Here is a 27388-nt window from a genome sequence, read left to right as displayed (position 1 = left end):
TCTGGCTCCCTAAAGAGGTCAGAGCTGTGTTTTTGGCTGTTTGTTTGTTTGTTTTGTACCACCGTTGCAAGTGACTGAAGTGGCTTGTATAGACATTACTCCTTTATTCCTCCTCAGTTTCTTCATCATTGACATAGGAGATGATCCAAATTCCTTCCACATTTATAGTCTGGCTGTGCCTGGAAAGCCTTCCAAAGTCAACAGAAGTCAGTCTTCTGATATGATGCCTATCTCAAGGAAGGCCACTATAAGAATAAGGTGTGTCTCTAGTGCTTGCCAGCACAAGCCTTGCCTGGGACATAGCCAAGTGTCAGGTGTCAGCTGCGAACAGCAGTGGGGCATGGAGTACGGGCCAGACACAGTGCCATGCTGCTGCTTGACTTTCTAGAGACCTCCCCTCAGGTGAAGATGGGGTGCTTGGCTTCACCACAGGAAAGAATTTTAGGATGAGCCAATATGAAACAGAGTTAGGGTTTGTTAGGAAGAGTTTACTGTGTCTTCTTAGCAGTAGCAACTTAGGGTGGCTCTGGGGGTACCCTGGGAAGAACCACAATCCATAAGATAAAACCATAGGTTGTAAAGGTTGCATAAGGAGGTTAACGCTCAGTAAATTGCAGGTTTGCAGCTGGAAAAGGAGAAAGGACATATATTATGAAACCTTAAGCAAGATTTGTTGCTATTTGAGCGTTCTGCCTTGAAGCATCACTATATAAAAAGAACGTGGCCTGTATGTGCTGGAATTCTTGATTCTCAAGAGACTTTAACCACATTTCCCATAAGGCTTTTCCCTTCCTGTTTCCCCTTAATTTTCCTTGTCTTTTTTTTTTTTTTTTTTTTTTTTTTTTTTTTTTTATCATACTCTCTAATACTTCCCCCGGGGAAGGTAATCCCACTAAGAGCGCACACACACCTTGTGTGTCCTAGTGGAACAGTCCTTGAAGGAATGAGGATATTCCAAAGAGACACTTGTGAGTCTCCTTTCTTGATATTGTTTAGGGGCATGGACCCCAGGAAATTGGAATCTCCCCAGGAGTCTCATTTTGAGGGAAGGAAAAGGCTTAGAGCCTGTATCAGCCTGAAGGAGGAACTTGTTCACACAGTTCTGTCAGACGACCTTTCGGGACAGACTGGAACTAAATGGGTCCATGGTGGGCGGGACTTCTTATCTATCTAGGCACACCTCTTGCCCTCTATTTAAACTTAAACCTCATGTCAGAGCCCTGAAGATGGACTTGGGAGTTAGTGTGTGTCACTACACTAGACCTCTTCCCAATGTGACCACTTTTCTGCTTTTCCCTATTTTATTGGTTGACTGAGCCTCGCTGTTTACAGATGCCAGGGCCAGGACTCTGACGCAGAACTCCAGAAACAATAACGCCTAAGCCAGGGTTTAGTTGGCACATCTGCATAAACATGTTAAGCGTCCTTTCCTTCCAAGTCACCCAGCCTTCAATTTTCTCGAGGTCAGATACAAGGTCTCTAAGGAACCTTGGCAGTCTCTCCCTCCTACTGAGTCTAAAGGCCAGGGCTGAAGTCCTGACCTCGCCTCCTGTAACCCTAAGCTGCCTTGGAACCCCGGCCCGGAGCCTGGGCCTGCCCCTGTTGTCATGACAGCGGTTCCGCCCCTAACGCTGGACTCTGATTGGCTGGCGGGGCGGGCTCTTTCTCGAGATGGGTCCGCTGCCGCCATTGTGCATCGCTGCTCCCAGCGGAGGGTTCCGGCTGTGGCCAGTACCTCGGCGTCTCCGCGTCGCCCGGCAGGTCCGGGGCTCCGGTCCGTGCCGGTGCAGGCGCCGGCATGTGGCTGTGGGAGGACCAGGGCGGCCTCCTGGGCCCCTTCTCCTTTGTGCTGGTGCTGCTGCTGGTGGTGACACGCAGCCCCTTCAACGCCTGCGTACTCACCGGCAGCCTCTACGTCCTGCTGCGGCTCTTCAGCTTCGAGCCGGTGCCGTCCCGCCGGGTCCTGCAGGTGCTCAAGCCCCGTGACCGCGTGTCCGCCATCGCCCACCGCGGCGGCAGCCACGACGCGCCCGAGAACACGCTGGCGGCCATCCGGCAGGTGAGCCCCGCACGCCTTGGGCCTGCTTCGCCGCTGGCCCCCCTCTCCTCCGCAGCCCGGCCCCGCATCCCTCCCCACTTCTGCTATTTCTAGAATTCCGCAAGTACTTGTAGACTTGGTTTGTGCTGGGGTGACGGTCTCGAACCAGGCCAAGCTCCTTTGGCAGGGCTTTCGTCGGAGTTGAGAGAGATAATAGGATACTTTTAAAGGGTGAAATGCAACTATGTAGCAGAAGTAAAAGGAGTGGTCGGATTTGCGGTAGAGTAGTCTTCTATGGAGTAGACATGAGTGAACTGGAACTAGAATTACAAGAAACTTTGGGGTTTGGCTGATGTCGGAGTAGTAAGGTACCACAATAGATTTGTGTGTGGTCCTGGCTTCGCGGAGCAGGACAAAACCCAATGTGCGGATAACAAAGACCTGAACCATAAACCAGGTCAAATAAGTTCTTGCCAGTAAATGAGATTAAATGTTTTTTTCTTTTTCGAGACAGGGTTTCTTTTTGTAGCCCTGGCTGTCCTGGAACTCACTCCATAGACCAGGCTGACCTTGAACTAAGATACACCTGCCTGTGACTCTTGAGTGCTGGGATTACTACCTGGTGAGGAGAGATTAGTCCAAATTGCTCTTATCGCAGGGTGTATTTTTTTTCCCCTCCACATTACTTGGATACTGTCCTTATCTCTCCAAACACACTTTCATGGTCAACACTAACAGCCAGCCTCCTGATCAATATTTGTCTCCCTTTTCCGAAAGGCACCCTGGAGAATTTTGATAACCCTCTGTCCTTGTAAGTCTTCTGTTTTGGTATTAATGACAGCTTGCATGGTAAGAGCATTCAGTGACTTGTGTGCTCCTGTGTACTACAGTCAGCATTCTTACATGTTGGCTTTGCAGATCAAACAATAGCCGTGAAATAAAGTGTGGAGTAATGGCACAGCCTAACTACTTATGTAGTAGTTTACTTTAGGCATAAGAACTCTTGAGAGCTGACTTGGGTGTTGGAGGACATTCCTAGACTATATGCAAATACTACAGCTTTTTGTTTGTTTTGTTTTGTTTTGTTTTGTTTTTTCGAGACAGGGTTTCTCTGTGTAGCTTTGCGCCTTTCCTGGAACTAGCTTTTGTAGACCAGGCTGACTTTGAACTCACAGAGATCCGCCTGCCTTTGCCTCCCGAGTGCTGGGATTAAAGGCGTGCGCCACCACACCCTACCTTTTAGACAGCTGTACATCTATCTGGTCTTCTCATTTCTTCAAGATATAGACTATGGGGGAAAACTGACTCCAACACACACAGCTCCTTCTACAATAGAAGTTCTCAATCTTCCTAATTCTGCGACCCTTTAACATAGCTCTTCATGTAGTGGTGACCCCCAACCATAAAATTATTTTCATTGCTACTTAATAACTGTAATTTTGTTACTGTTATGAGTTGTAATGTAAATTTCTGTGTTTACTGATGGTCTTAGGAGACCCCTGTGAAAGGATCATTTGACCTCCCAAAGGGTCATGACCTAGAGGTTGAGAACCACTGTTCCAGAATAAAGCCTTCTCCCAATGGGAAGACTTGATGCTATGACCTACATTAAAATGTTTTCCAGGATGTTTGAATGCAAGTTCTCTATTTACTTTGTCCAGTTTCCATAACTTGTTCATAATCCAGTGGTATCTACTGAGTACGTGGAGCACCCTGGCCTCCGCCCTAACCTCACTTTCCCTGTTTGTAAAATGAAAAGAATAATGGTATCTATAAAATAGGTGATGGGGTTCTGGGTTAATGTACACAAAGCCTAGTGAAATCCCATGTGTGAGCTCTTTCCTGGGGGTCTAAGGACAGCTTGATGCCATTCAGAATGCCATCCCAGAATAAAGATGAGGAAACTAAATCTGAGGAAGAGACAGTGAGTGGACAGACAGCCTTTGAGTTGGTGAAGGGCACATGCATGTCCGTTGTTGGGAGAAGAGGAAAACGTGATGGCCATTGGTTCCATTCCTGCTCACCTGCATGTAAATTGCCTTAAAGAATACTCAAAGTTCACTGAGCACAGAAAGTGTTCCTAAGCATTTCTTGACAGTGTGATTTGGCCAAGAGTATGTTTGCCTGAATCAGTCATATTAAATGAATGAGGAAGCATATATGTGAGATGTAAATACAGTGTTCATCCTGTTGTGTCCAAGGAAGCAGAGCAAAATTCCTTGTGCGAGGAGCATGTCTTACATACAATTACAGTGACTCTTACATTGTTATCATATGGTTTCCTGGGCTGAAGAGGAAAAGAAATGTGGCAGTTCAGTTTGCAGGAAGAGCAGGTCATTTGGACCATCTTTAGCTGCCAGGCACAGACTGCAGAGGACAAGGCTATGACCTCTCTTGACTTGAATTTCCAGCTGGGTGGTGGTGCATGCCTTTAATCCCAGCAGAGGCAGGCAGATCTCTGAGTTTGAGGCCAGCCTGGTCTACAGAGCTAGTTTAAGAATAGCCAGGGCTACACAGAGAAACCCTGTCTCAAAAAACCAAGAGAGAGAGACAGAGAGACAGAGAGACAGAGACAGAGACAGAGAGAATATGAATTTCCATCAGATTTGGATTTTGGATTGTGTTCCATTCTTCGCCTTGCCCATTTGCACCTCATAATTTGTATTCTTGACATTCTACTGGGTACAGAGATGCTCTGACCGATGGAGTCTCTGGCAGGTAATAATGATAGTTACATGAAGAAAACTAGCTAAATGTGAAATGAATGGATTAAAAAAACAGTTGGCAGCCTGGCGGTGGTGATCCATGCCTTTGATCCCAGCACTCGGGAGGCAAAGGCAGGCGGATCACTGTGAGTTCGAGGCCAGCCTGGTCTACAGAGCAAGTTCCAGGACAGCAAGAGCTACATAGAGAAAAAACAACCCCCCCCCAAAAAAAAATCCCACAAAAACAGGGGCCAGGGAGGAGGCTCAGCAATGAAGAGATTATACTGCTCTTGCAGAGGACTACTAGAACTGTAGCTCCAGATGATCCACCATCACCTCTGGCTTCCACAGACACCTGCCCAGACATGTGAATACCCCCCAAAACACATATACATATAATTAAAATAATTTTAAAATATTAAAAAAAACAGATACACTATTAAAAATGGTGGCAAAGAAATAAATTATGTTCACAGTCCACTCAGTACTGGAGGATGGCTTTAAAAATAAAAATTATAGATGGGTGTGGTGGCACAGGTCTTTATCCCAGTGCTCAGGAGGCAGAGACAGGCAGACCTCTGTGAGTTTGAAGCCAGTTTTGTTTTATATATATAGCAAGTTCCAACCCTGTCAGGGCTACATAGAGAGACCCTGGCTTGGGAGAAATTGCATCCTTCCTTCTCTTAAAACCACTGCTTGCAATTAGATAAAATCTAAGTTCCCTTGCTCCCTCCTGCCTTCCAGTCTGTCGCTTTGCATTCTATGTTTTGTAGTGCCAGGGCTGGAACCCAAATCCTCAAGCAAGCTAAGCAAAGCACTCTACCACTGACCTGCACTCCCAGCCCCTAACTTTTTCTCTCTTCCCATCTCAGGAGCTCCCGCTCTCTCTGTTCCAATCACCCAGTGTTTGTTTAGGATGCTTTTGGCTTCATGTACTTGAATATCTAGCTTCAAAGCACAGTCAGAGGACTAACTGTCTTACCTAACAAGTGGGAGTGGGAGGAAGATTGGCCACCAGCAGGCTAACATAGCTATTTGTGGATGTTCATGGATTACTTAGGTTCTGTTGCTCAGTCTGCTTGCCACTCTGGCCTCTCACTGTGTACCTGCCAGCTTGCAATGTGCTTGGCAGGTGGTCAGTGCAGCTGGGGCATCGCATTCCTGTGTGCCCCCATTATGTATGTATATACTACACACACACACACACACACACACACACACACACACCCCAGCAGCACATATTGTGAGCCAAGTGGGTTTGGGCAGCAGTAAGCATTTTCAGCTGCCTCAGTGGCTCCTTCCTACCTGAGGTCTTTGCAGTTTGTCTGCTGTTTCTCTTGCCTGAAAGAGTGCTCTAGATCTTCCTGTGAATTAGAGGCAAGGATTCAACTTCAGAGTACTGGGAAAGCAAGTTGAATGTGATCATCTGCTCTCAGAAACTCTTAATTGTTTTCTGAACAACCTTTTTAGGGTTTGTGAGTTTGATTTTATTTTGGAGTGGTTTTTTTGTTTGTTTGTTTGTTTGTTTTTTGTTTTTAATAAACTGCTCAAAAGACAATAGGTAGGTGTAGTGGTGACATCTGTAATCACAGTCGTCAGGAGCCTGAGGCAGCAGGAGGATTGTGAGTTCAAGACCATCCCAAACTACATAGTGAGCCCCTGCCTCTACAAACCAAGGGCTGAATGAATAAGCCAGTGATGGCGTGTGTGTAAGATGTGGGACTGGATCTCCAGCACGGAGAGAGGTAATCCTAGTGAAGAAAAGTACAATTAAATGTCTAGTGTAGCATCAAGAAATAAGGATATTGTTTGTATTATAGTGGAAGAAATGTGTGATGTACACTGAATTGTGATTTTATGTTATAAAACGTAAGACCTGTTGATTTATGGACATTTCAATTTTTAATTTAGGCGGGTTGTAACCTTTCATATTGTAAAGTTTTGTCACCAGTATAGATGGAAGCTTTTCTTAGAATGACTCACTGAGCGTATCTTTCTTGTTGTAATAGCTTGTGGGGAATGCCACCTCTGAGCTGGGTGCCAGGATCATTACAGGCATTATTTCCACATCCTCACAACCCAGTGGAGCATTATGGAAATGCCATCTTAATGAAGAAGCTGAGCCTAGCTAGATGGTAACTCAACCTAGATGACACAGCCAGAGATGGAATTGAAGGGATTTCATGGTCACATGAGTGAAACTAAAAGAATATGTAGATTTCTAACTATAGTATCAGGGTAGAAAAATATTGAAATGAAGTAGAAACCCCCCCCCCCCTTAAATTTGTCTGGTAAATCTGACTCATTACCTTTGACATGCATGCTTAAGGGACAGAGTACGTACATGGTGAATATGTGGAGTGCTTAACTGCATTAGCACAGTATTGCATGCCCTTCATGGGTACTTCACTGTATGCTGAGCACATAAACCCTGTAAGGGAACAACAGGGAGTGTCACTCATGCCAACCTTGAGGTGGCTAGTCCTTCTGCAATAGAGCCCTTAATAGTAAAGTCACAAGGTTCAGAGTGCAGCCGCTGCTACATCCCAACCTGTGTACTGCTGAGCAAAGATCTGAATCCTTACAATTTTATTTATTTATGTTATGTATTTTTTAAAGGTTTGAGGACTCTGTTCTGCCAGGAAAGGGCATCAGATACCATTATAGATGGTTGTGAGCCACCATGTGGTTCCTGGGAATTGAACTCAGGACCTCTGAAAGAGCAGCCAGAGCTCTTAACCACTGAGCCACCTCTCCAGCCTGAATTTCTGAATCTGTCTCAATTTCATCTGAAAGATGGGGCTGTTACTAGCACTTGCTTACTGGTGTTTGTTGTAAGAATCAGATGAGTTGATACATTTAAACACAGTAATTCCTGGAAACTAGAAAAGGCTAATAACTATTATGACTTTATCATCTGTTTTATCATTTCCCTTGTTATAGCTGTTAAGGCTTTTTACTAAATACTGTGTGTGTTTGCAGAGAACCAAAATGAAAAACTATAATCATAACGAGCATTTCCTATGTTCATTGTGATGAGGAAGCCAAGGAGGCACACATCAGTGTGTTGCTAAGTTAGTGATTAGATTTTATTATTTATTTGCTTGCATGATAAACAGAGGACTCTACCACTGAGCTGCAGTGGGTGCCTAAATTCTTTTTGCATAACTTCGAATACATTTTATTAACCTTATCAGCTTCTTGGCCCACAACCAGTGCTACAGACATGATCAAACAGTTGTCCCCTAGTCTTGGTGTTTCTCAGAGAGGATGAGGTTAACCCAACACAATCCTGATTCGTCTTGTTTATACCAGAGTTGTGAAATAGCTGAGTAAGGAGAAGCACAGGGCAGTGACCAGCTTTTCCATCTAACAGAGTAGACATACTGTAGAGTCTGTGTAAATGTTCAAAGCCACCATGGCCCAGAAAAGGCTTGGGGTCAGAAGTCTCCTCGTTCTGTTGCTATGACAGTGGGAAGAGTGAGAGCTAGATCTTTTTTTTTTTTTTTTTAACATTTATTTATGTATTATGAATACAGTATTCTGCCCGCATATGTCTCAGCAGGCCAGAAGAGGGTGCTAGATCTCATTATAGATGGTTGTGAACCACCATGTGGTTGCTGGGAATTGAACTCAAGACCTCTGGAAGAGCAGTCAGTGCTCTTAACCACTGAGCCATCTCTCCAGCCCGAGCTAGATATTTTTAAGGACTTGACAAGTGTGAGAGTTGAGACATTGTCATCCATGAGAAACAAGTTCATCTGGGGGCTGCCTGGAAGAGGAAAGGGACAGAAATCCATAAGGGTGGCTGTCCACTTCACCAACCATGTTGCTTTCCTTTCGTGTTTAGATATCAAGTGATATCTGTAGGTGTTGACATTAATATTGTGGATGTTTTTGTTAAGGCAGCTAAGAATGGAGCAGCAGGTGTGGAGCTGGACATCGAGTTTACTTCTGACGGAGTTCCTGTCTTGATGCACGATAACACAGTAGATAGGACAACAGACGGGTCTGGCCGACTATGTGATCTGACATTTGAACAAATTAGGAAACTTAACCCTGCAGCAAATCACAGACTCAGGTGAGTCACTGATGTCATTCACACGGGTCCTTCAAGCTGTCACAGTGGTCACAGGTAGACACTGGCACCTTCTAAGTATGTCTGTTCTAAGAAAGGTTTTTCATTTGAACTTAATAGGTTTCCCAAGTAGTGAGCACACATCAGCAACAACAGAGATACTGTGTGTACATTTAACCCATTCCTACTCTGTTATTGATATTCAAGTTATTGATATTCCTTCCAGCACCAAGACGTTGGCTTTGGCTGACTTTAATTTCTTTTAGGTCTGAGTCATCTTACAGAGGATCAGACCTTCATCACTGGGCCAGAAGATCAATATTCAAGGAGTATCAGCCTCTGGCCCGGGAACTAGCATTACATTAAAAACCACAAGCACATGTTTTTATTGTCACGATGAAGACGGGAGCTGGAGAGATGGCTCAGAAATTAAAAGCAATGACTGTCCTTCCAGAGAACCCAAGTTTGAGTCCCACCACCTACATGGCAGCTCACAATTGTCTGTAACTCCAGTTCTAGTGGACTTGACACTCTTTTCTAACGTCTATGGGCACCAGGCATGCATTTGATACTGAGACATACATGCAGGCAAAGCGCCCATACACGTAAAATAATAATGTATGTCTGTGCACCATGTGTGTACAGTGCTTAAGGAGTCTAGAGGAGGCAGTAGATCCTCTAGAACTGGAGTTACAGACAGTTGTGACTTTCATGGGATTGTGGGATCAAGGAATCAAGCCCTGATACTTTGGAAGAGCAGTAAGTGCTCTTAACCACTGAGCCGTCTCTCTAGCCCCACATAACTACTCTTGATTTCATAATTACAATGAATAGCCTTCCCAGTGATCAATTCCAAATGAAGTACTTGGCTTAATTTAGAACCATGGTTCAGGAAAAACAGGTGTTTTAACTCTAACTAGTTAGATGTAGTGGTGCAGTAGCCTGTGCTTGTAATCCCACTGCTTGGCAAGAGGATCAGAAGTTCCAGCTAGCCTGGGCTATACAGTGTGACTGTGTCTCAGCAAAACAAAATAAGAGGGGAGGGTGTCAAGAGAACAGCAAGCTTAGGGCTCACTCTCTCACTCCGCGGAGTGGACATCAGCCCAAGTGGCTGATGGAATTGCCTGTAACATGTAAACTATCCATGCACTTTTTCAAGCCAATCTGATAGTAATAGGTTGGAATGGGCACAAATTAAACTGTGCGGAGTGAAACTTCATTACGAGAGGAAGCTGATCTGTTGTGTATCAGGTACTTAAGCTTCCTTTTCTTTAGCAGAATATATGTTCTTTTAGACCAGTGGTTCTCAAGCTTCCTAATGCTGGGACCCTTTAATACAGTTCCTCATGTTGTGACCCCCAACCATAAAATTGTTTTCCTTGCTGCTTTATAACTGTAATTTTGTGTGAATATCTGTGTTTTTAGATGGTCTTATGAGGCCCCTGTGAAAGAGTCATTTGCCGCCCCCCCCAAAGGGTCACAACCCACAGATTGAGAACCACTGTTTTAGACAAACAGCTACATAGCAGTACAGCTGATAGACTCATTTGCTAGGATTGTTTTCCCTACATAAGGAAGAATTAACTTAAAATCAAGTCCCTGAGTTCTCCAAAGGTGGGTGTAGTCTACCCTTTGATGAGCAGGTTACTAATATTGTCGGAGCCTGCCGACAGTCAGCTGGGTAGCCGGGTGGAGGCGTGCGTATTGAAGAGACAGTGAAGAAGACAGAGAAGAGTCGAGAGGTCTGCCGGTCAATGCCGGACAGCCCCGAGATTATTTCACAGCCAGCTTATATACAGTCTTGAAGGACAGAGGTAGAACAATGTACAGCACAGACATTCAACCTCTGTCTATCCTGCCTTGTGTCAAGGAGCAGGCAGTTTCATTTTCTATCTCAATGTACCTCTGGAAGGCATCAGCAGCCTGCATCTAGCTAGCTAGAGTGTTCCTTTTTGTGGGCTAGTCAGGACTTTCTCACAACCCTTCAAAGAGACTGCGGCTGATCAGGACTTTCTCACAGCCTTGGAGCAAACAAGCCTGAACTCTGTTGACTCAGAACAGACTTCAGATTCAAACTGGGAAACTGAGTCAGTTGTGGGCTCCCACATAATACGTTACCAATTCTGTGGAAATGCTGTCATTTACATGGGTTTTGCTGTTGCTATTGCTCTTTGGTTCAGGCACCCGTAGTAAATTTTCTGGCTGTGGTGTGGTTGAAGAAGGGGAAAGCACTCTTGGCTTTTGGTTGGGAGACATTTGTAAAGTGTCCATTCCAATAAACCTCGCTCTTTTTCTGTCCTGTGTGCTGTGAGCCATTCCTTTATCCTCTCTTGCAGAAATGAGTTCCCTAATGAAAAGATCCCTACCCTGAAGGAAGCCGTGACAGAGTGCCTCAGCCACAACCTCACAATCTTCTTTGATGTCAAAGGCCATGCAGATATGGTACAGTTTACTCCATGGACTTTGCTTTTTTAAAAAGATGTCTTATGGAAGGCTTATTATTTTCAAAACTAACCATATATTTTCTTATTTATTCTTTTTCCTTATTTTTATGTTATGCTGTATTTACTTAATGGAAATATAAAATGAAGTTTATGTCTTTTAAGTTTTGAAAATGTTTTCATTTTATGGAGCCCTTTAGCAACTCCTGCAAGTCTTCAGCCAGCACAGAGTGGCAGGGTCAGGTTTTACAGAACACGTTTCCAAAAGATGTGATGTAATCGGTAAAGAGGCACTTCTGCAGCAGACCACTCACTGCACAAAAAGGAGCTAGGAGGTGCACGCAGGCCGGTTCTTCACATCTGCCTCACAGGCTCAGGGGACTGGATGGGGACCTGCACTGCATTCAGAAGGAACTGCTGTGCTCAGAGCTTCTGGCAGTTCACAGGACAGACGTGTCCCTCTGTGTAACCCACTGGTAACCACAGTTTGGATGGCACTTGTCTAATAACCAGCTTCTCCAGAACAAATACTTGTCCTTCATTTGGACAATGTGAGTATTTATCCTTAGTCATGGTTGTTAGTGCTCATCACTGGAGAATTCTTACCAATCCCAGGAAATAATTTAAACCAAGTATTAGAACCAGAAGTGTGAGCATAAGTGTGCACTGGAATTGTACTACAGTAAACTCTCATTTTTAAGGGAAGAGGAGAATGTTTGTGACTAATTTTTATTCCAGTAAACTGATGGTTATAAGTATATAAGTACTTAGGTTTTCCTGCCAGCTAGAATCCCCCTGAAGTACCTGTTCGACTTGAATAGGTCAGACCAGGATTTTACAGGCCACGGCAAGGGATGAATACTGAAGATGCCTAACATGGGGGTCAAGTGAATTTCCAAATATTTATTTATATATTTCATGTCCAGGATTGAACCCAGGGCCTCATGCATGCTCAACATGTGCCTACCACCCAGCTGTGCCCACAACCACAAAACACATCTTTTTAATAAGCACCCCAGGCTTGGTTGCTGATGTTGTCCATGTTTGGGAGCCCTGATGGGTCCATTTCACCCCAAGTGCTGTCCTTCCTGTCTGGTTTTGTTTTGTTTTAATAGGGGAAGGGGGGAAGGAGTAAGAAGAAACTGTTCAAGAACCTTTAGCCCCTGTTTCCAGATGGGTGCTTATCGTATTCAGCCAAGGCTGGGTAGAACACAGCGACCCCATTGACCAAGATGGCAGTACAGGGCCAGGTGTTGGCAGAAGCCTGAGTTGTAGAGCCCTGAAGCCAAGAGTGCGGCTTCAGAGTCTCTCAGACCTTGACAGACTCTGTACGTGCTACAGGGTAAGCTTGACGTGCTCCACCTCCCTTGTGGATAAAATGGGAATGATGAAACTACCATGTAGGGTGGTGAGAATTTAAGTTCTTAGCCAGCTCATTAGTGAAGAGGAGGCAGAACACATGTAACTTCTGTGTTCCCCTCTACTTTGGGGGAATATGTCATGTCCCAGAATCAGCAGTGTTCAACAGTGATGATGCCTGTGGTGTCTGGTGACTCTTCCTGTGTTAGCCGCTACTGACATTCATTCAGAAGGTTAGAGATGTCAATTTGGAGATTGTTGCCTCTCATCTATTAGCTGGGCTGCTAGAGAAAGAGACTTGTGTTCCATTTGGGTACAGTTGAGACACTTCCAGCTCTTTCCCATCCCCCTCACCTCACTGCTTCCCCTGTGTTCTCCATGATGAGTGGTAGGTCCTTCCAGTGGTCTGTCTGTCCTGAGCAAATCACCCTTTGGAGTGAGTCCCCAGCTGGGAGCCTCAGGCTTCTTCTGGGTGAGGTAGATTGTGGGTCTTAAGGAACTCTTCCTAATGGCTAACCAGGGACTGAGGAAGGATGTTTGCTTCGAGCCTTCTCTGGCCTATAGCCAGTCATTGCTGCCCCAAAGTGTGGTTCCTGGTGAGCCTCTCAATGTGGTGGTAATACAGCAGTGCCTGGCTGCTTCCGTCTGCTGCTGCCAGTTTAAAATGGCCCTCAGTGTCAGGGGAGGCAGCCACTGCATCCCTTATGCAGTACTAGCATGCTTCTGATTTAACTGCATTTGCTCTTAACATGTAACAGCTACCTGCTGGTCCAATGGTATTTTGATAGATTTTAACACATGAATTTCTGTTCTACAGGCTTCTGCTGCTCTCAAGAATATATACATGGAATTTCCACAGCTGTACAATAACAGCATGGTCTGCTCATTCTTGCCAGAAGTCATCTACAAGGTAAGTTAGGCTTTTCTTTGTATGTCACATTGGGTTAGTTGCTGGAGGGAATAGCAGTGGGCTCTGTTAGCATAAGATTGATGCCTGTCACACTGAACTGAATGCAGCCACAGTCAAGAGGCTTTTTCTTTATGAGCAGTGGAAGCCTCTCAGGGTGCTCACTTGCTGCTCCTTAACATGCACAGCCACTCTGCGAAGCATCTTCTCTTAGCCAAGCACTTTATAGGATCATTCGTGTTGCCTTGGTAAACATTGTCAGAACAGAATACAATTCCACAGCCCTACTTCCCAAAAAAGTAACAGTAAAACATGCCTTAAAACCACCTCCTGTCACTGTGGTGGGAAACACTTGTAATCCCAACACTTAGAAGAACGAGGCAGGAAGATTTGAGTTTGAGGTCTGTCTGGGCTGTATAATGAAACCCTGTCTTAAACAACAACAACAAAACCCCTCTTACGTAGTGTTTCAGATGCACATAAAAATGGTTAATATATGAATCCCTTTTAGTCATTGATAGATAATTACATGTCCACATGGTTGGGCTTGCCCGGAGGACCGCCCTAACTATTTCCAGTTCAGAATAGCCATCTCCGGGTCAGACGTCTCGCGGGACCAGGACTCTGTGGCTTTACGTGGTTGCGTAAAGCGTGCGCGCAGCCATGTAATCTACGCGCATGCGTGGAGTACCCACAGGAGTTCCTGTACGCATGCGCGGCCCAACCTTTAAAAAGCCGGTGCCATCTTGCATGAGTCTCTGTCTGTCTCTCCCCTCACGTGTGTTTCACGCAGGCCTGTCACCTCTATCCTCTTTAATAAAACTCTTCTGTGGTCTTGTCGTGTTTGGGACGTGTTCCTAGAGCCGCTTAAATACTAACAGTCATGACCTTGTTGTTTCTTCTCTGCCCCATTGACCTTCCCTAATAAGCTCTTGCTTATCATCAAAGATTAGATAAATAGAAATTTTCATATCTCAAGAGTTCCATGAATGCTTTTAACTTTTTTTTCAAATAAGAATTGGTTATTTATATTTTAAAAAATTGTTCATTTGCGTTAATACCCAAATTAAGTATCCCTTCCCCAGTCATGTGTTCATTGGAGAAACCAGATGAATGTATCTGAATGTGCATGTGTGTGCATGTGAGTGTGTGTGTGTGTGTTTGTGTGTGTTGCTAGGGCCTCATGCTTTGCCACTGAGCTGTGTCCCTAGTCCTGATATCTTGTATAATATTAGAGGGACCAGCCTCAATATTATACATCCCAGGAGCTCAGGAGAGAGAACTACTAACGGCAAGGACTATTTTCGGGAAATAGAATCTCAGCACACCAAGTTCCATAGTCCACTTGCTTTAATTCCTCTGGCATAACATCCTATATACAAAGCTTCAGTTCTGTTCTTGTGCCTAGCTCCTTTCTTGCCTGATTTCTCTCTATATTTATCTATTGCTCCCTCTAAGTTCTATCTTAATTCTCTCATCTTAATTCTGCCTCACCTAGGGCCTTTTTATCCTGTTCTTACCCAGCTAGTACTTCCCCATCTGGCTCTTCCTCATCTTCCATCTCATTCCTCTAGTACTCTCTTCTAGTCCTTCAATCTAGTTCTTCCCCATCTCGTTTAGTTCTTCCCAAGTTTTTACCCATCTAGTTCTTCCATTCTCTTTTCTCTTTTCTCTTCTCTGTCCTGTGCCCTGGAAGTCTCGGTATATAAAAGAGGGTCTGAGCTAAAATGTATAAAGGTATTACTTAATGTCCACCTGTCCTAGGTGGTGTCCCCTTGTGGAATTTACCTTAAGTCAGGAGACTTGTATGTGGGCTGCCATCACTGTTAGTCCTTGAAAGTTGGGCACCCACCTGGGCAGTATTTCCTTGTGGAATTTATGTTAAGTCAGGAGTCTTGCACATGGGCTGCTATTGTTAGTCCTCGGAAGTTGGACACCCACCTGGGTGGTGCTTCCTGTAGTCCTTGAAAGTGGCTAAGGGAGAGATCTGATTCCAGAGAAAGCCTTTCCTGAGGCTGTTCTCCAAATTCCTGGAATGTGTATGTCCAGTCCACACTGTTAGCCCTTCTAGGGGAAAAGTCAATTGGGAAAACTATGAAGGCACACATGATTTTCATAACAGAATACAGCTGATATATAACAAGCCAAGTAACACCAAAAATTCCTTGGGATTTGGCTTCCTCTGGAAGAATTCCCTGATCCCTTTGACTTTGCCATAACCAACTGAGTTCTTATGACATATTCCTGCGGCCCGCAGCACTGATATTATTTATGCTGTTGTGTTTATCCGTGTCTGGATTTGGTGATTGTACACTCATGGGATTTTACAGACTCTCCCCCACTTTGCTTCCTGTAAACTGGTAAAGTAAGGTAAGAACTCATGTGGTTAGGATTGATTGTTCTCAGCAAGGTCATGTCCTAGTGGGAGGTGTATGCCCATCAGGAGGCACACTTCCTCTCTTGGGCCATTGTAGCTTTGTCATGGATTCCTGGTGTACAGTGGCCAGGTCTGTCAGTTTACTAGGAAGTTATGAAATGTTAATATTCTATTCAGAATCTAGAATTCATCTACAAATGAGACTCCTCCTGATCTATCATTTAGTTCCCCTATAGACAGGGTAATTACTTAATCTCTCTCTTTATTTAGTAGTTTACAAAATGATGAGTTCTCTGGCATCCTTCCAGCATGGTCAATAGAGTATACACTGAAAATGTTTGCAGTGGGACAGTGCCTGCCAGTACAGACCTTCACAGGGGCGGTCCTGGGGCTTACAGACACATGGAGTCAGGCTTCCCAGGCTTACTTGAGCACAGAGGCCTTTAGAGTGTGTGATGCTCTCCCATGGAGCTGAGAGCACAGCCTGCGGTCCCTCCTCCCAGGCTGCTCCACTCCTGCTCTGCCCTCCTCCAGTCTCCTCACAGCCCTCTTTCCCTCCCTTCCCCTCCCCACAGCTCTTCAGTCTTACCATGAACAGAGTTGAAATTAACCAGCCTATCTTGAAATGATTGTGCCTCCATCTTCATTGAGTTCTGAATTAAAATTGCTATTCAGTTAATTCGACTGGAAGTTTATCTTCGTGGCATTATTAAAACGTGACCCTGAAAGTTAGGCATGGTGGTGCACATCTGTAACCCCAACAATTGGGAGCCTGGGACAGGAGGATTGGTTTGATTGGCCAGCCAGAGCTACAGAAGACCCTGTCTCCAAAAACCCAGACAAACAAACAAATAAAACTTGACCCTGTGGTTGACATTTTCTCTCTCACTGCTCTGTGTGTCTTGACTGAACTTGGGGCCTCACGTGTGCTCCTACTCTGCTGCTGGGCTCCCTCCCCAGCCCAGTTCTCTCCCTTGGAGAGGAGTGCAGTTCCTGTAGGGCTGTGAGAAAGGTCCTCAATTGTACTGCGCATCAAATATCTACATCTGTTGTGTGTTTTCTCAAAGCGGTTGTGAGAGCTGACATACTTCGTAGCCATGGGAGTAGGCACCATGGCCTTCTCATCAAATGAATATTCGGTAAACTATTCTAAAATATTGAAAACTGTAGACTTAAGACATGATCATTTTATTTCCCAAAATTCCTTTTCAGATGAGAAAAGTGGATCAAAAAGTAATAACAGCCCTAACTCACAGGCCCTGGAGCCTGAGCCATACTGGAGACGGGAAGCCTCGCTACACCGTCTTTTGGAAACAGTCCATGTTTGTGGTGTTGGACATCTTGCTTGACTGGAGCATGCACAATGTCTTGTGGTACCTCTGTGGAATCTCAGCCTTCCTCATGCAGAAGGATTTTGTCTCCCCGTAAGTTGGAAGTTGTTTGTCTCTTGGTCTCACATGTCCTGAGTGCTCTTTCTGGGAAGGAGGGTTAAAGATGTGCAGGCTGGTAGGTCAGAGTGGTGCCAGCCTCTGGGAGAGTATGGGAGGAGTCACAAGAGGCTCATCAGGTAGTCTCCATCATACAGGTTCCAGTTGTGTATGTTTGTGTGTGGGTGTGAAGCTCACTGATAGAGCTGGTCCAGCTAGCCAGCTTTTCCTCAGGATTGTCTCCACCTCCTGAACGCTGCTGTGTCTCCCGGCTTTTGCGTGGGTGCTGGGACCCAACTGTGCTCCTCATGCTTGCATGACAAGCACTTCTTTTTATTAGTTGAAGATACTAAATGACAATTTCCTACAGTGCATTAATTGTGTAATATATCCTGTAAGTCTTGCTGTGTCTGTGGACATGTGTGGCAGAGCTGACACATCGCTCGCCTCATCGACTACCCTCTTGGTTTCGTGTTGGTGGTCTTGCACAGCAGGCACGACAGTGAGCCGTCTCCCCAGTGCAGTTTTCAAAGAAAACAGTGGAAGTGGTGGTGAGAGTGGAATTGCATGGCTAATGATTGGCCCTTTGAAACTGAGCAGGGGCAGGGCAGAGCTGCAGCAGAAACCTCCTGTGGCCTCAGCCTTAAGCTCCCGTCCTCCCTCAGCTCATCTCCTGTAGACTCTCCTTTAACTGCTGCCGTCTCTGAGCCCTTCCTTTGGCAGTTTTCCAGCTGTAGATCCACAGTGTAATTCCATATGACTTGAGCTTGCTCATGCGTTCAATGCAGCAGCCGTTTGGTTACTGCCAATAGTGCTGCCGGGTGTCCCATGAGGAAGCTGAGGCTGCAGCGAAGAACGGAAGTCAGGCTCCTTGCCTGGAAAGCATGTTAGTGTCCAGTAGGAGGTTAATGGCCGATAGCACAGGGGTGCCAATTCAGGGTTCAGTCCAGTAAATAGAAAACCACAGCTGTGGGCTGGGCAGATGGCTCGGTGGGTGTAAAGTGCTTCCTGTACAAGCACTGGGACCTGACTTCAGATCCATAGCACCCTGCTGCTAGTGCTGCAGCATGTACCTGTAACCCCAGTGCTCAGGGCCGAGACCAACAGATTCTGGGGCCCACTCTAGCTGGAGCTTCGGGCTGCAGGTTCATTGAGAGACCCTGTCTCGATAAGATGGAGTGCAGAAGTGAAAGACAGCAGACATCAGCAGCTCCTCAGCCAGCAGTGCATAGACATTGTCCTCTGACCTCGTCTGGACACGGAGAGGATCCCAGAGAAGGAAGAGTGGGATGGTAATTGTTACTCTGGTGACACAGGCCTGGAACCCCAGCAACTCTGGAGGCTAAAGCAGGAGGATTGCAAGTTCAAGGCCAGCCTGAGCTACAGGGAGAGCTTATTTGAAAGCAAAAGAGGGCTGGTGATAACAGTTGAGTGGTGAATGCCTCCCACATGCCCAAGGCTTGCTCAGGTTTGAACTCTGGCTTCTCCATCAGCCACTTGGTAGAGGAAGTCCAGCCCTGTTGCTATCAGGGAGGGCCAGTAGTGTGGGACCATGTGAGGAAGTGGGCGTGGTGGAGGGTGAGAGGCTCACACTTGTGTCCCCTTCACCTGACTTCACCAAAGCTGCCTTACTTGGCATCTTCATTGAGGATGTTGTCCTAGCTGCACACCAGGGTAGCTCATTTCTCTTGAGAAATAACCGGTTCTGGAGTGTTGACTCTGGGCCTTTTGTCTGTCCCGGAGGTCCCTGACTCATCTTGGACCTGTGAGTGTGAGAAAATGGGATTGTTCTAAGCTTGCTGTTTGAAGGTGTGTGTTGGGTTTGTATCACAGCAACTGCCTTTCATTGCAACCTTTGCCATGACCTGGGGTGGGGACACAGGAGAAGGTCAGTGCACTTTCAGAGTTCTACAGCTGTTCACCAAGATACAGGGCAGGGCACCAGGAGGAACTAAGTTCTACCTGTGAATTGAAAGGAAGAAAGGGAGCAGGGAAGAGCTTAGGGTGCTGCTTCTCACCCTGAGTACAGAGTGGAGGAGGAAGAACTCAAATGTGATGTGGAGGAGCTTGTTCTCAAGGAAGTCAGGTTTCAGCAATACAGAAAGAAACAGCAGTGTGGTGTAAGAATAAACAGACAGGCCAGGTCCAGTGGCAAGGACATTGGTGACTGAGAAATGTTTAAAGCTGGGATGGTGTAAAGGAGTCACACAGAATGCTGGCTTCCCTCACTCTCCCCACTGTATTAGGAGCACAGGGCACACTGGGTTCCCAGCATTCCATTGACTGTATTAGGAGCACAGGGCATGCCTATTTCCCAGCCTTCTGCAGTAGGAGGCCACCAGGAGGCTCTCTGGGAACTGTTGATACTCACTCACATGCTCAATTCCAGGGACAGCTGCTCATTCTAATTCAATCCATATTTCTCTTTTATCCAGGGACTATTTGAAGAAGTGGTCAGCTAAAGGAATCCAAGTTGTTAGTTGGACCGTCAACACCTTTGATGAAAAGAATTACTATGAGTCCCATCTTGGGTCCAGCTACATCACTGACAGCATGCTAGAAGACTGTGCACCTCACTTCTAGACTCCTGGGAGGAAACACTATTGCAGAACTGCCTGGAGGCCTCTTGCAGAGACATCAGAACATTCTGTTAGCACAAGCCCTGGGATCCTGTGGCTCACACTAGCAATAGTTGTATTTTTACCCCAACAAGCTGAAACCAGGTGTGGCCACCATGCTCCAGGGAAGGCTCAACACTGTGCCCTTAAAAATCTGGATCTGCAAAAAGGCAGGGTGGCCCTGCCCCAACCCCGCTTAGGGTACAGAGCCATGAGGATGAGCAGAGTGGGTCCTGCAGTTAGGACACAGGCATCAGTGCATGGGGCTTGCATGATCACTCCGAGTTGACATTTTAAATCTTGCCATACTTCAGTAATGCACTTATTTCCAATATTTGTCGTCAGCTCTGTTAACGGCGACCTCTAGGTGTCAAACTTGTGACCATACTAATAAAATCATTGAAAGGTGAGCAGAGGGCAAACTGTGTACCAAGCCTTTGGTCCCAAAGTGTTGTGTGTGGGGAGGCTGCTCTGCAAGCTGGAGGCCTCTCCTGCTTTAGTCACAATGCAGAGGAAGCCTTGAGCACCCTGAGGAATTATTGGTGGCATCGTAGCATAAACACTTCTCACCACCAGGGGGCAGAGCGGCCACATGCTTGGGATCTCAAGCACACACTGGTTCTTAATCAAATGGAACTGGAAGGTACTTCTGAGGATCTGGGGCTGCTCTTCATTTCTCAACTGAGGAAGCACAGACCAGTGGGCAGGGAGTGTAGCCTCAAAACAGTCAGAGGAGGCTACGCTCTCAGGCCCATCTCCAGGGAATTACTGTTCCTTTTTTGCTCTAGGCTAGGAACTAAATGAAGCATTTATATGCACAGTCATCTGCAACCCTCCAAAAAAGCTTATGGATGTGTTAGCATCATCTTTATTGATGAGGAAGTAGAGACATCACAGAGTTAATTACATACCTGAGTCCATAATACAGTCGACAGCCAGCATCCAATTCCAGGTGATCTGGACCTCACCATCCCCAGATGAACAAATGGCTTTTATTGTGAACTTAGTATTTGGTTTTTTTAATTTTTTAATTTTTTTACTTTTTTATTAATTGTGTGTGTGAGAGACAACACATGCCATCATTGCTGGCACGGAAGTTGGAAAATGACCTGCAGAAGTGTGTCCGTTCCCTATATGGTTCCCTGGGATTGAACTCAGAACACTGAGCTTGGGTGCAAGCACTTTTACTGCTGGGCCCTCTCACCAGTTCTTAAGTAGCTTTTTGGGGGTTTTGTGATGCTAGAAATGGACCCCGGCTTTAGACATGTTAAGCAGGCCTTCTGTCAGAGTTATACAACTAGAAATGGACCCCGGCTTTAGACATGTTAAGCAGGCCTTCTGTCAGAGTTACACAACTAGAAATGGACCCCGGCTTTAGACATGTTAAGCAGGCCTTCTGTCAGAGTTACACAACTAGAAATGGACCCCGGCTTTAGACATGTTAAGCAGGCCTTCTGTCAGAGTTACACAACTAGAAATGGACCCCGGCTTTAGACATGTTAAGCAGGCCTTCTGTCAGAGTTACACAACTAGAAATGGACCCCGGCTTTAGACATGTTAAGCAGGCCTTCTGTCAGAGTTACACAACTAGAAATGGACCCCGGCTTTAGACATGTTAAGCAGGCCTTCTGTCAGAGTTACACAACTAGTCCTCTTTTCAAAACACTGTAATTAAGCCAGCTGTGGTGGTGCACACCTGTAATCCCAGCAGTCCAGAGGCAGAAGCACGCAGATCTCTGAGTTCAGGCCAGTCTGGTCTACAGAGTGAGTTCCAGGACAGCCTGGGCTATACAGAGAAATACCCATCTAAACAAAATCAAAAAATTTAAATACATGTATTGTGCGTGTGAGTGGAGATCAGAAGCCAGCTTGCCAGAGCCCTCTCCTTACATCATGTGGATCCCAGAGATTGAATTCAAGTTATCAGGCTTGGTAAGCACCTCTGTCTGCTAGGCTCTTAACTGGCCCTCCACCCTCTTTAAGACAGAGTCTCACTAAGTTATTCAGGGTGTCCAAACCTCTCAGGTTCCCAAGTAGTTGAGATTACAGGTCAGCACCAGCAGACCTGACTGTAAGTGGCAAAATGAAGTTAATTTTCTTACCTGCTAGAGAGCAGACCAAATCTTCATGCATCCTTGGCAAGTGCTCCACCACTGGCCCTCACCCCTAGTCCTTGGGTTTTTGAGACAGACTCTTGCTTGATAGCTCTGGCTGGTCTTGAACTACAGACCCTTCTACCTTAGCCTTCCTGGGTACTGGGGTTATAGGCATGTGTTGTCACACCTGGTTCTTTACAAATGTTGGCTGAAAGTATCTCAGGTCTCATTATCATAAGAACCTGCACTTAGTACCAAAACCTGCCATGCTTCCTTGTCACCTAGCTGTGTGGACTGGTGGCATTTTAAAATTCCCTGACTGGCTGCTGTAGACCAGCAAGACAGAAGGACTGGAGGGACACCATGACTAGGTTGTAGGTCTGTGACAAAAGCCACAGATGAGGCTGAAAGGGAAGGTTGGGAGGAGGAGGCTAGCGGGGGCAGATGGGTCAGCTTTTAGGCTGGCTGTGATGGTGTACATCTGTAATCCCAGTACTTGGGGGGCAGAGGCAGGAGGATCTCCATTTGGAATACAGCCTGGCTACATAGACTCCAATAGTTTTAGTTTCTATTTTAGCTTTTGTTGCATTGAACCCAGAGGCTCACACTAAGCGTATACTCCACACTGAGCTCTAACCACAATGCCAAGGAAGTTCTCTAGAAAAATTTAACATTTGTTAAATATCTAAGCATGTTACTATGACCAAGTGGTAGGAGGGAAGAGAAATAACCCCAGAAAACACATCTGAGGCCTGATTGAGCCTTGGTCCCTTGAGAATGGCTGCCTGGCATGTGACAGAGCAGGGTGGCCCTTGAAAGAGCTGCAGTCCTGTGGAGAGACTTGAAAGTCTCCTGATTTCCCTCCCAAGTCCATTTTGCCCTTGACTCAGCCAAGTAGGATTTAAGACTTCACTCAGGTCCTTTGCTAATGGGGCCTGGGCTTGAGTGAATCCTAAGGAAGTGTACATACTGTGAGGCGCTTCCTTGGGAGGCTTAGTCTGGCCTTAACTTAGAATCTGGATCTGAGGAAACCAGGTCTGAGTTCTGGTCAGACTCTTCCTGACAGTATGCCCTTGGCAGGTTAACCTCGAAGTAGAGTATTTGTACCACGAAGAAGGTGGTTAGGGTTAAGTGACAGCGTGCGTGTGTTTCTGAACCTGATTGCTTGTCTGCTGCCAGGCACATGTGAGATATTTCCTTTGTGCCCTTCATGACAAAGCCCGTGAAGTGGGCACCAAGCTAAATCACAGTAAAAGAAACCAAACTGTGGGGCAGAGAAAGCAATGTGCCAAGGAGAGCGGGGACGAGTGAAGACTCTGACCAAAGACAGCAGAGGTGAGTGAGCATCAAATAAGACACTTCCACCATTCCCAGCATCTTATGGTATCAGCTATTCACCACTGCACTTGAAGGGATGAATTATGGGAATATATCCAAGTGGGAACTTCCTTTAGGAAATGGGACATACTCCTAGGAAGGAAACATAAATTTAGGGTTATAGATAAACAGTTTATGATTCATCAGCTTCAAAGAGCCATCCAGTTGTAATGGATGATGCAGTGTGCTTTAAAGCCCATACAGATTAAACTCATCTACCCCTTCATGCATTCCCCAGGATGCTGGAGACGATAATGAATGGACTAGAGGGAATCTACAATCTATAAAACCTCCCTGCCTTAGCTCAGGCACACAACTTCGCTGGCCTCGATTGCTAAAAGCAGTGAACCCACCCAGGAGTTTCTTTGCCCTCAATATACCTGTTATATTTTGACAATTCAGCGTGATCTGGCTTACTGCATCATTGGAGAAACTTATTATCATGCAGCAGAAAGCTTATTACTGTCAAGATGCATCATTGTCATATAGTGATCATCCACTCCCCACCTTTGTGTGTTTGTTTTGAGACAGAGAATCTCACTGAACCCAAATCTCATGGGTCCAGTGAGCTTCAGGGATCTGTTATTTCTAGCCCAGGCTAGTATTTTAGAAGTGTACCACCATGCCTGGCTTTCTGTATGGACTCTGGGGACCCCAATTGCTCCTACTGTTTAGGGAACAAGCTCATTTCTGGCTGAGGCATCTTCCCAGCCTCATAAGAGCTTTTGATTTAAGCTAGTCTAGTGTCCTTTCAGTGAAGAAATTCCTTTCAAAAATATACCAGATTCTCTAGTATATTGTTTTCAAATTTCCCAGCTTCTTGGGTATATAGTCTGATTATAAGAAGGGTATCTATATAAACCAAAGAACATCTTTATTGGTTGCAGTTGCTCTGATGATCTAATTCCAAACCATTTACATCCTGATTTAGCTTATTTTCTATCTTCTCTCATGAGAGACTCACAACTATAGCACAATACTTGTGTAAGAGTTGAGTCCAGTTCCTTGGGAACCCACAGGCCAACCTGGCCAGGGAAGCAGGTAAGCTAACTGCAGATCTTCACATCTGCCTCCTCCCCTCCAAATCCAATCCCCGAGTCTTATTCCTTCTTGTGGCCTCTCCTCACTCTCTGCTCCATTCCAGAGGACTAAGCAGATCCTGGTGGAACTCTCTTGCTTTCATCCTCCTGTGGACCCCTTTAGCCCTCACCCCCAGACCATTCCCATCCCTAATGTTAGTTCCCAATACATAGGAAACACATTTTAACCCAGGACCTTCAGTAGCCACATCTAGCAGGATCCCAAAAGAATTTCATATCAGGCAACACACAGCCACCACACCCTCCTAAGAACCAAAGTGGGCAACAGAAACCAAGGAACAAAACCACCCACCCAACAAAGACAAAACCAGATATCAGCACCTCGAATTACAACCATCCCTGTGTTCTGAACAAAGATGCTGCAGAATGTGATAAGCTTTAGCAAAAGCAGCAGGGTGGATCAGCTTCTAGTGGACTAAACTCTGGACTGCTTTGCAGAAGCCTCTTTATTGTTACACAAAAGGCACTTTTAGCAAGTCAATCTCCAAATACCAAAAACCTCTGTTATGATCTAGGAGTTGTCTGAAGGAACTATTATCTAAGCAAATCTCAGCTATAAGAGACTTCCTGGTTGCCAGGTATGTCTCTCCAAGTTATGCAAAGGTTCTGGGAATCCTTCAGGAAAAGCAACTCCATAAACCTCAGATAATAGTCACTGACTATTTACAAAAGGTTATGTCAAAGTCTAGCTGCCATCATGCTGGATACAATGGCTCTGTTGAATCTCTCACTACTCATCCCAAACCCAGATGCCTAGATGCCAGCAACAAACCACAATCAGTAACCGCCTGGACAGCATGTCTCTCCTATAGCCCAGCAACCCTGCTACAGTAGCCCTGAGAAATGCAGCCTAGCTGAAGCACAAGACAAGGACCTATGATGATAGAGTCCTTAAAGAGAAATGAATAAATCCCCTAAATAAAGCTATGAAAAACACAGTGGAAAGAAATGAATAAAACAGTTCAAGATCTGAAATAGAGTGGAAAGAGAATCAAAAAAGAAACTTAAACTAAGGGAGATCTGGAAATGAACCACTTAGGAACTCAAACAGGAACCTCAGAGGCAAGCGTCACCAACAAAATACAAGAGACAGAAGAGAGAATCTCAGTGAAGACACAATGGAAGAAATGGATACCTCAGTCACAGAAAATGTTAAATCTAAACAAACAAACAAACAAACAAATAAATCCTGGCACAAAACATCCAGGAAATTTGGGACACTATGAAAATCTAAGACAAAATATAAGAATAATAAGAATAGAGGAAGAAGAAAAAGAAACCCAGGTCAAAGGCACAGAAAATATTTTCAACAAGATCAGAGAAGAAATTTTCTCTAACCTAAAGGAGATGCCTATTAAGGTACAAGAAACATACAGAACACCAAACAGACTGGACCAGAAAAGAAATTCTCCTCAGCACATAATAATCAAAATACTAAATGTACATAACAAAGAAAGAATATTAAAAGATGTGAGAGAAAAAGACCAAATAACATATTAAATGTAGACCTATTAGAATAACAGCTGACTTCTCAATGGCGGCAGTTCTAAGAGGCAAATTCATACTATTAAGTGCCTACATAAAAAAAAAAACAGCTGGGGATTTAGCTCAGTGGTAGAGTGCTTGCCTAGCAAGCGCAAGACCCTGGGTTCAATCCTCAGCTCCACAAAAAAAAAAAAAAAAAAGACTGGGCAGAGTTGGTGTACATCTTTAATCTTAGCACTCATTGGACACCACTTATTAAGATCAATCCATGTGAGTCTATTTAATGGGTAATGGGGATTTATTAAGATACAAATTGTAACATGAATCTTAAAGGTTCTTATTAATAAAATCAAAGGCCAGTTATTGGGGTGAATGCTGGAAGATCAGAGAAGCAGAACAAGCCACAGCTATCTCACCTTGCTAGTTCCTCAGGTGATCCTGTTTCCTCAGGCTGGAAGCTTCTGAGTCCTCATCCCAATGGCTCTCAGCTGAACTGTGCTGCTCCAAAACCTAAATGCTTATCCAGCCAAAATGCTTAACCAAATGCTTAACTAACTACATGCTTTACTCACTTAGTTCCTGGTCCTCATGCCTTATATACCTTTCTCTTTCTGCCCCCACTCCCTGGGATTATAGGTTGGGTTTCTGGGATTAAAGGCGTGGGTCACCATGCTTAGCTGTTTCTAAAGTGGCCTTGAACTCAGAGATCCGGCTAGCTCTGCCTCCCAAGTGCTGGGATTAAAGGTGTGCACCACCACTGCCCAACTTCTGTTATGTCTTACTCTTCCCATTTTCTAGCCACCATTTTTGGCTTTGTTCTAGTGGCTGTCTGTTCTTTGACCCCAGATATGTTTATTTTGGGGAACACAATACCCACCACAACAAACTGAGGAAATACACTCACAAATACAGAACAGAGTAGACAGCGGAAGTAGTCCTCTGATCTGACCAGGAGCGAAATCACCTTGCAGGCAGAAGCAGGTGAAAGGTCACATGGCAGTCTTCTGGGCCTGATCGGCCAGGTGCATTCATGTGGGTGCTAGGAATTGAACCCGGGTCTTCTGGAACATCAGTCAGTCCTCTTAACTGCTGAAACCATCTCTCTCCTCTGGTAGGACGCAGAGGCAAGTAGATCTCGGCGTTCAAGGCCAGCCTGGTCTACAGAACAAGATCTGGGACAGCCAGAACTACACAGAGAAACCCTGTCTCAAAAACCAACCAAACAAACAAACCAAAACCCCCCCAAACTAGATCTCATACTAGTAACTGTTGGGTCCTGGAATTGTGCAAATAATGGGAAGCAGACCACTGAAGTCTATTAACCAGAAGCAACTTTATTCAAAAACACTTCAGTGGGGAAAACCCTCTAACTAGTTAGGG

The 27388-nt window shown here is 45.4% G+C and overlaps 1 protein-coding gene across 2 annotated transcripts; it reads left to right on the top strand.

Moving 5' to 3' along the window:
* The first annotated feature begins 1667 nt into the window (after window positions 1–1667).
* Window positions 1668–20372, top strand: Gde1 (glycerophosphodiester phosphodiesterase 1). Of its 2 annotated transcripts, none has more exons than XM_036176917.1 (6): window positions 1668–2059; window positions 8649–8824; window positions 11158–11263; window positions 13439–13531; window positions 17118–17329; window positions 19768–20372. In XM_036176917.1, the coding sequence occupies exons 1-6, from the start codon at window positions 1799–1801 to the stop codon at window positions 19913–19915; spliced, it is 996 nt and encodes a 331-aa protein (XP_036032810.1). In that variant the 5' UTR covers window positions 1668–1798; the 3' UTR covers window positions 19916–20372. The 2 variants fall into 2 exon arrangements, with proteins under 2 accessions (XP_036032810.1, XP_036032811.1); XM_036176918.1 differs by having other exon boundaries at window positions 2002–2059; window positions 8653–8824.
* The last annotated feature ends 7016 nt before the right edge of the window (window positions 20373–27388 follow it).

The sequence above is a fragment of the Onychomys torridus genome, chromosome 1, assembly GCF_903995425.1.
Source record: "Onychomys torridus chromosome 1, mOncTor1.1, whole genome shotgun sequence".
NCBI lineage: Eukaryota > Metazoa > Chordata > Mammalia > Rodentia > Cricetidae > Onychomys > Onychomys torridus.
This window is presented reverse-complemented; position numbering and strand designations above follow the sequence as displayed.

Bases quoted from the DNA above. Each gene is read 5' to 3' on its own strand.
- Gde1 (XM_036176917.1), top strand. From the start codon at position 1,799: ATGTGGCTGTGGGAGGACCAGGGCGGCCTCCTGGGCCCCTTCTCCTTT. The intron at 11,264-13,438 runs GTACAGTTTACT...TCTGTTCTACAG, and splicing joins TCAAAGGCCATGCAGATATG to GCTTCTGCTGCTCTCAAGAA. The intron at 17,330-19,767 runs GTAAGTTGGAAG...TCTTTTATCCAG, and splicing joins CAGAAGGATTTTGTCTCCCC to GGACTATTTGAAGAAGTGGT.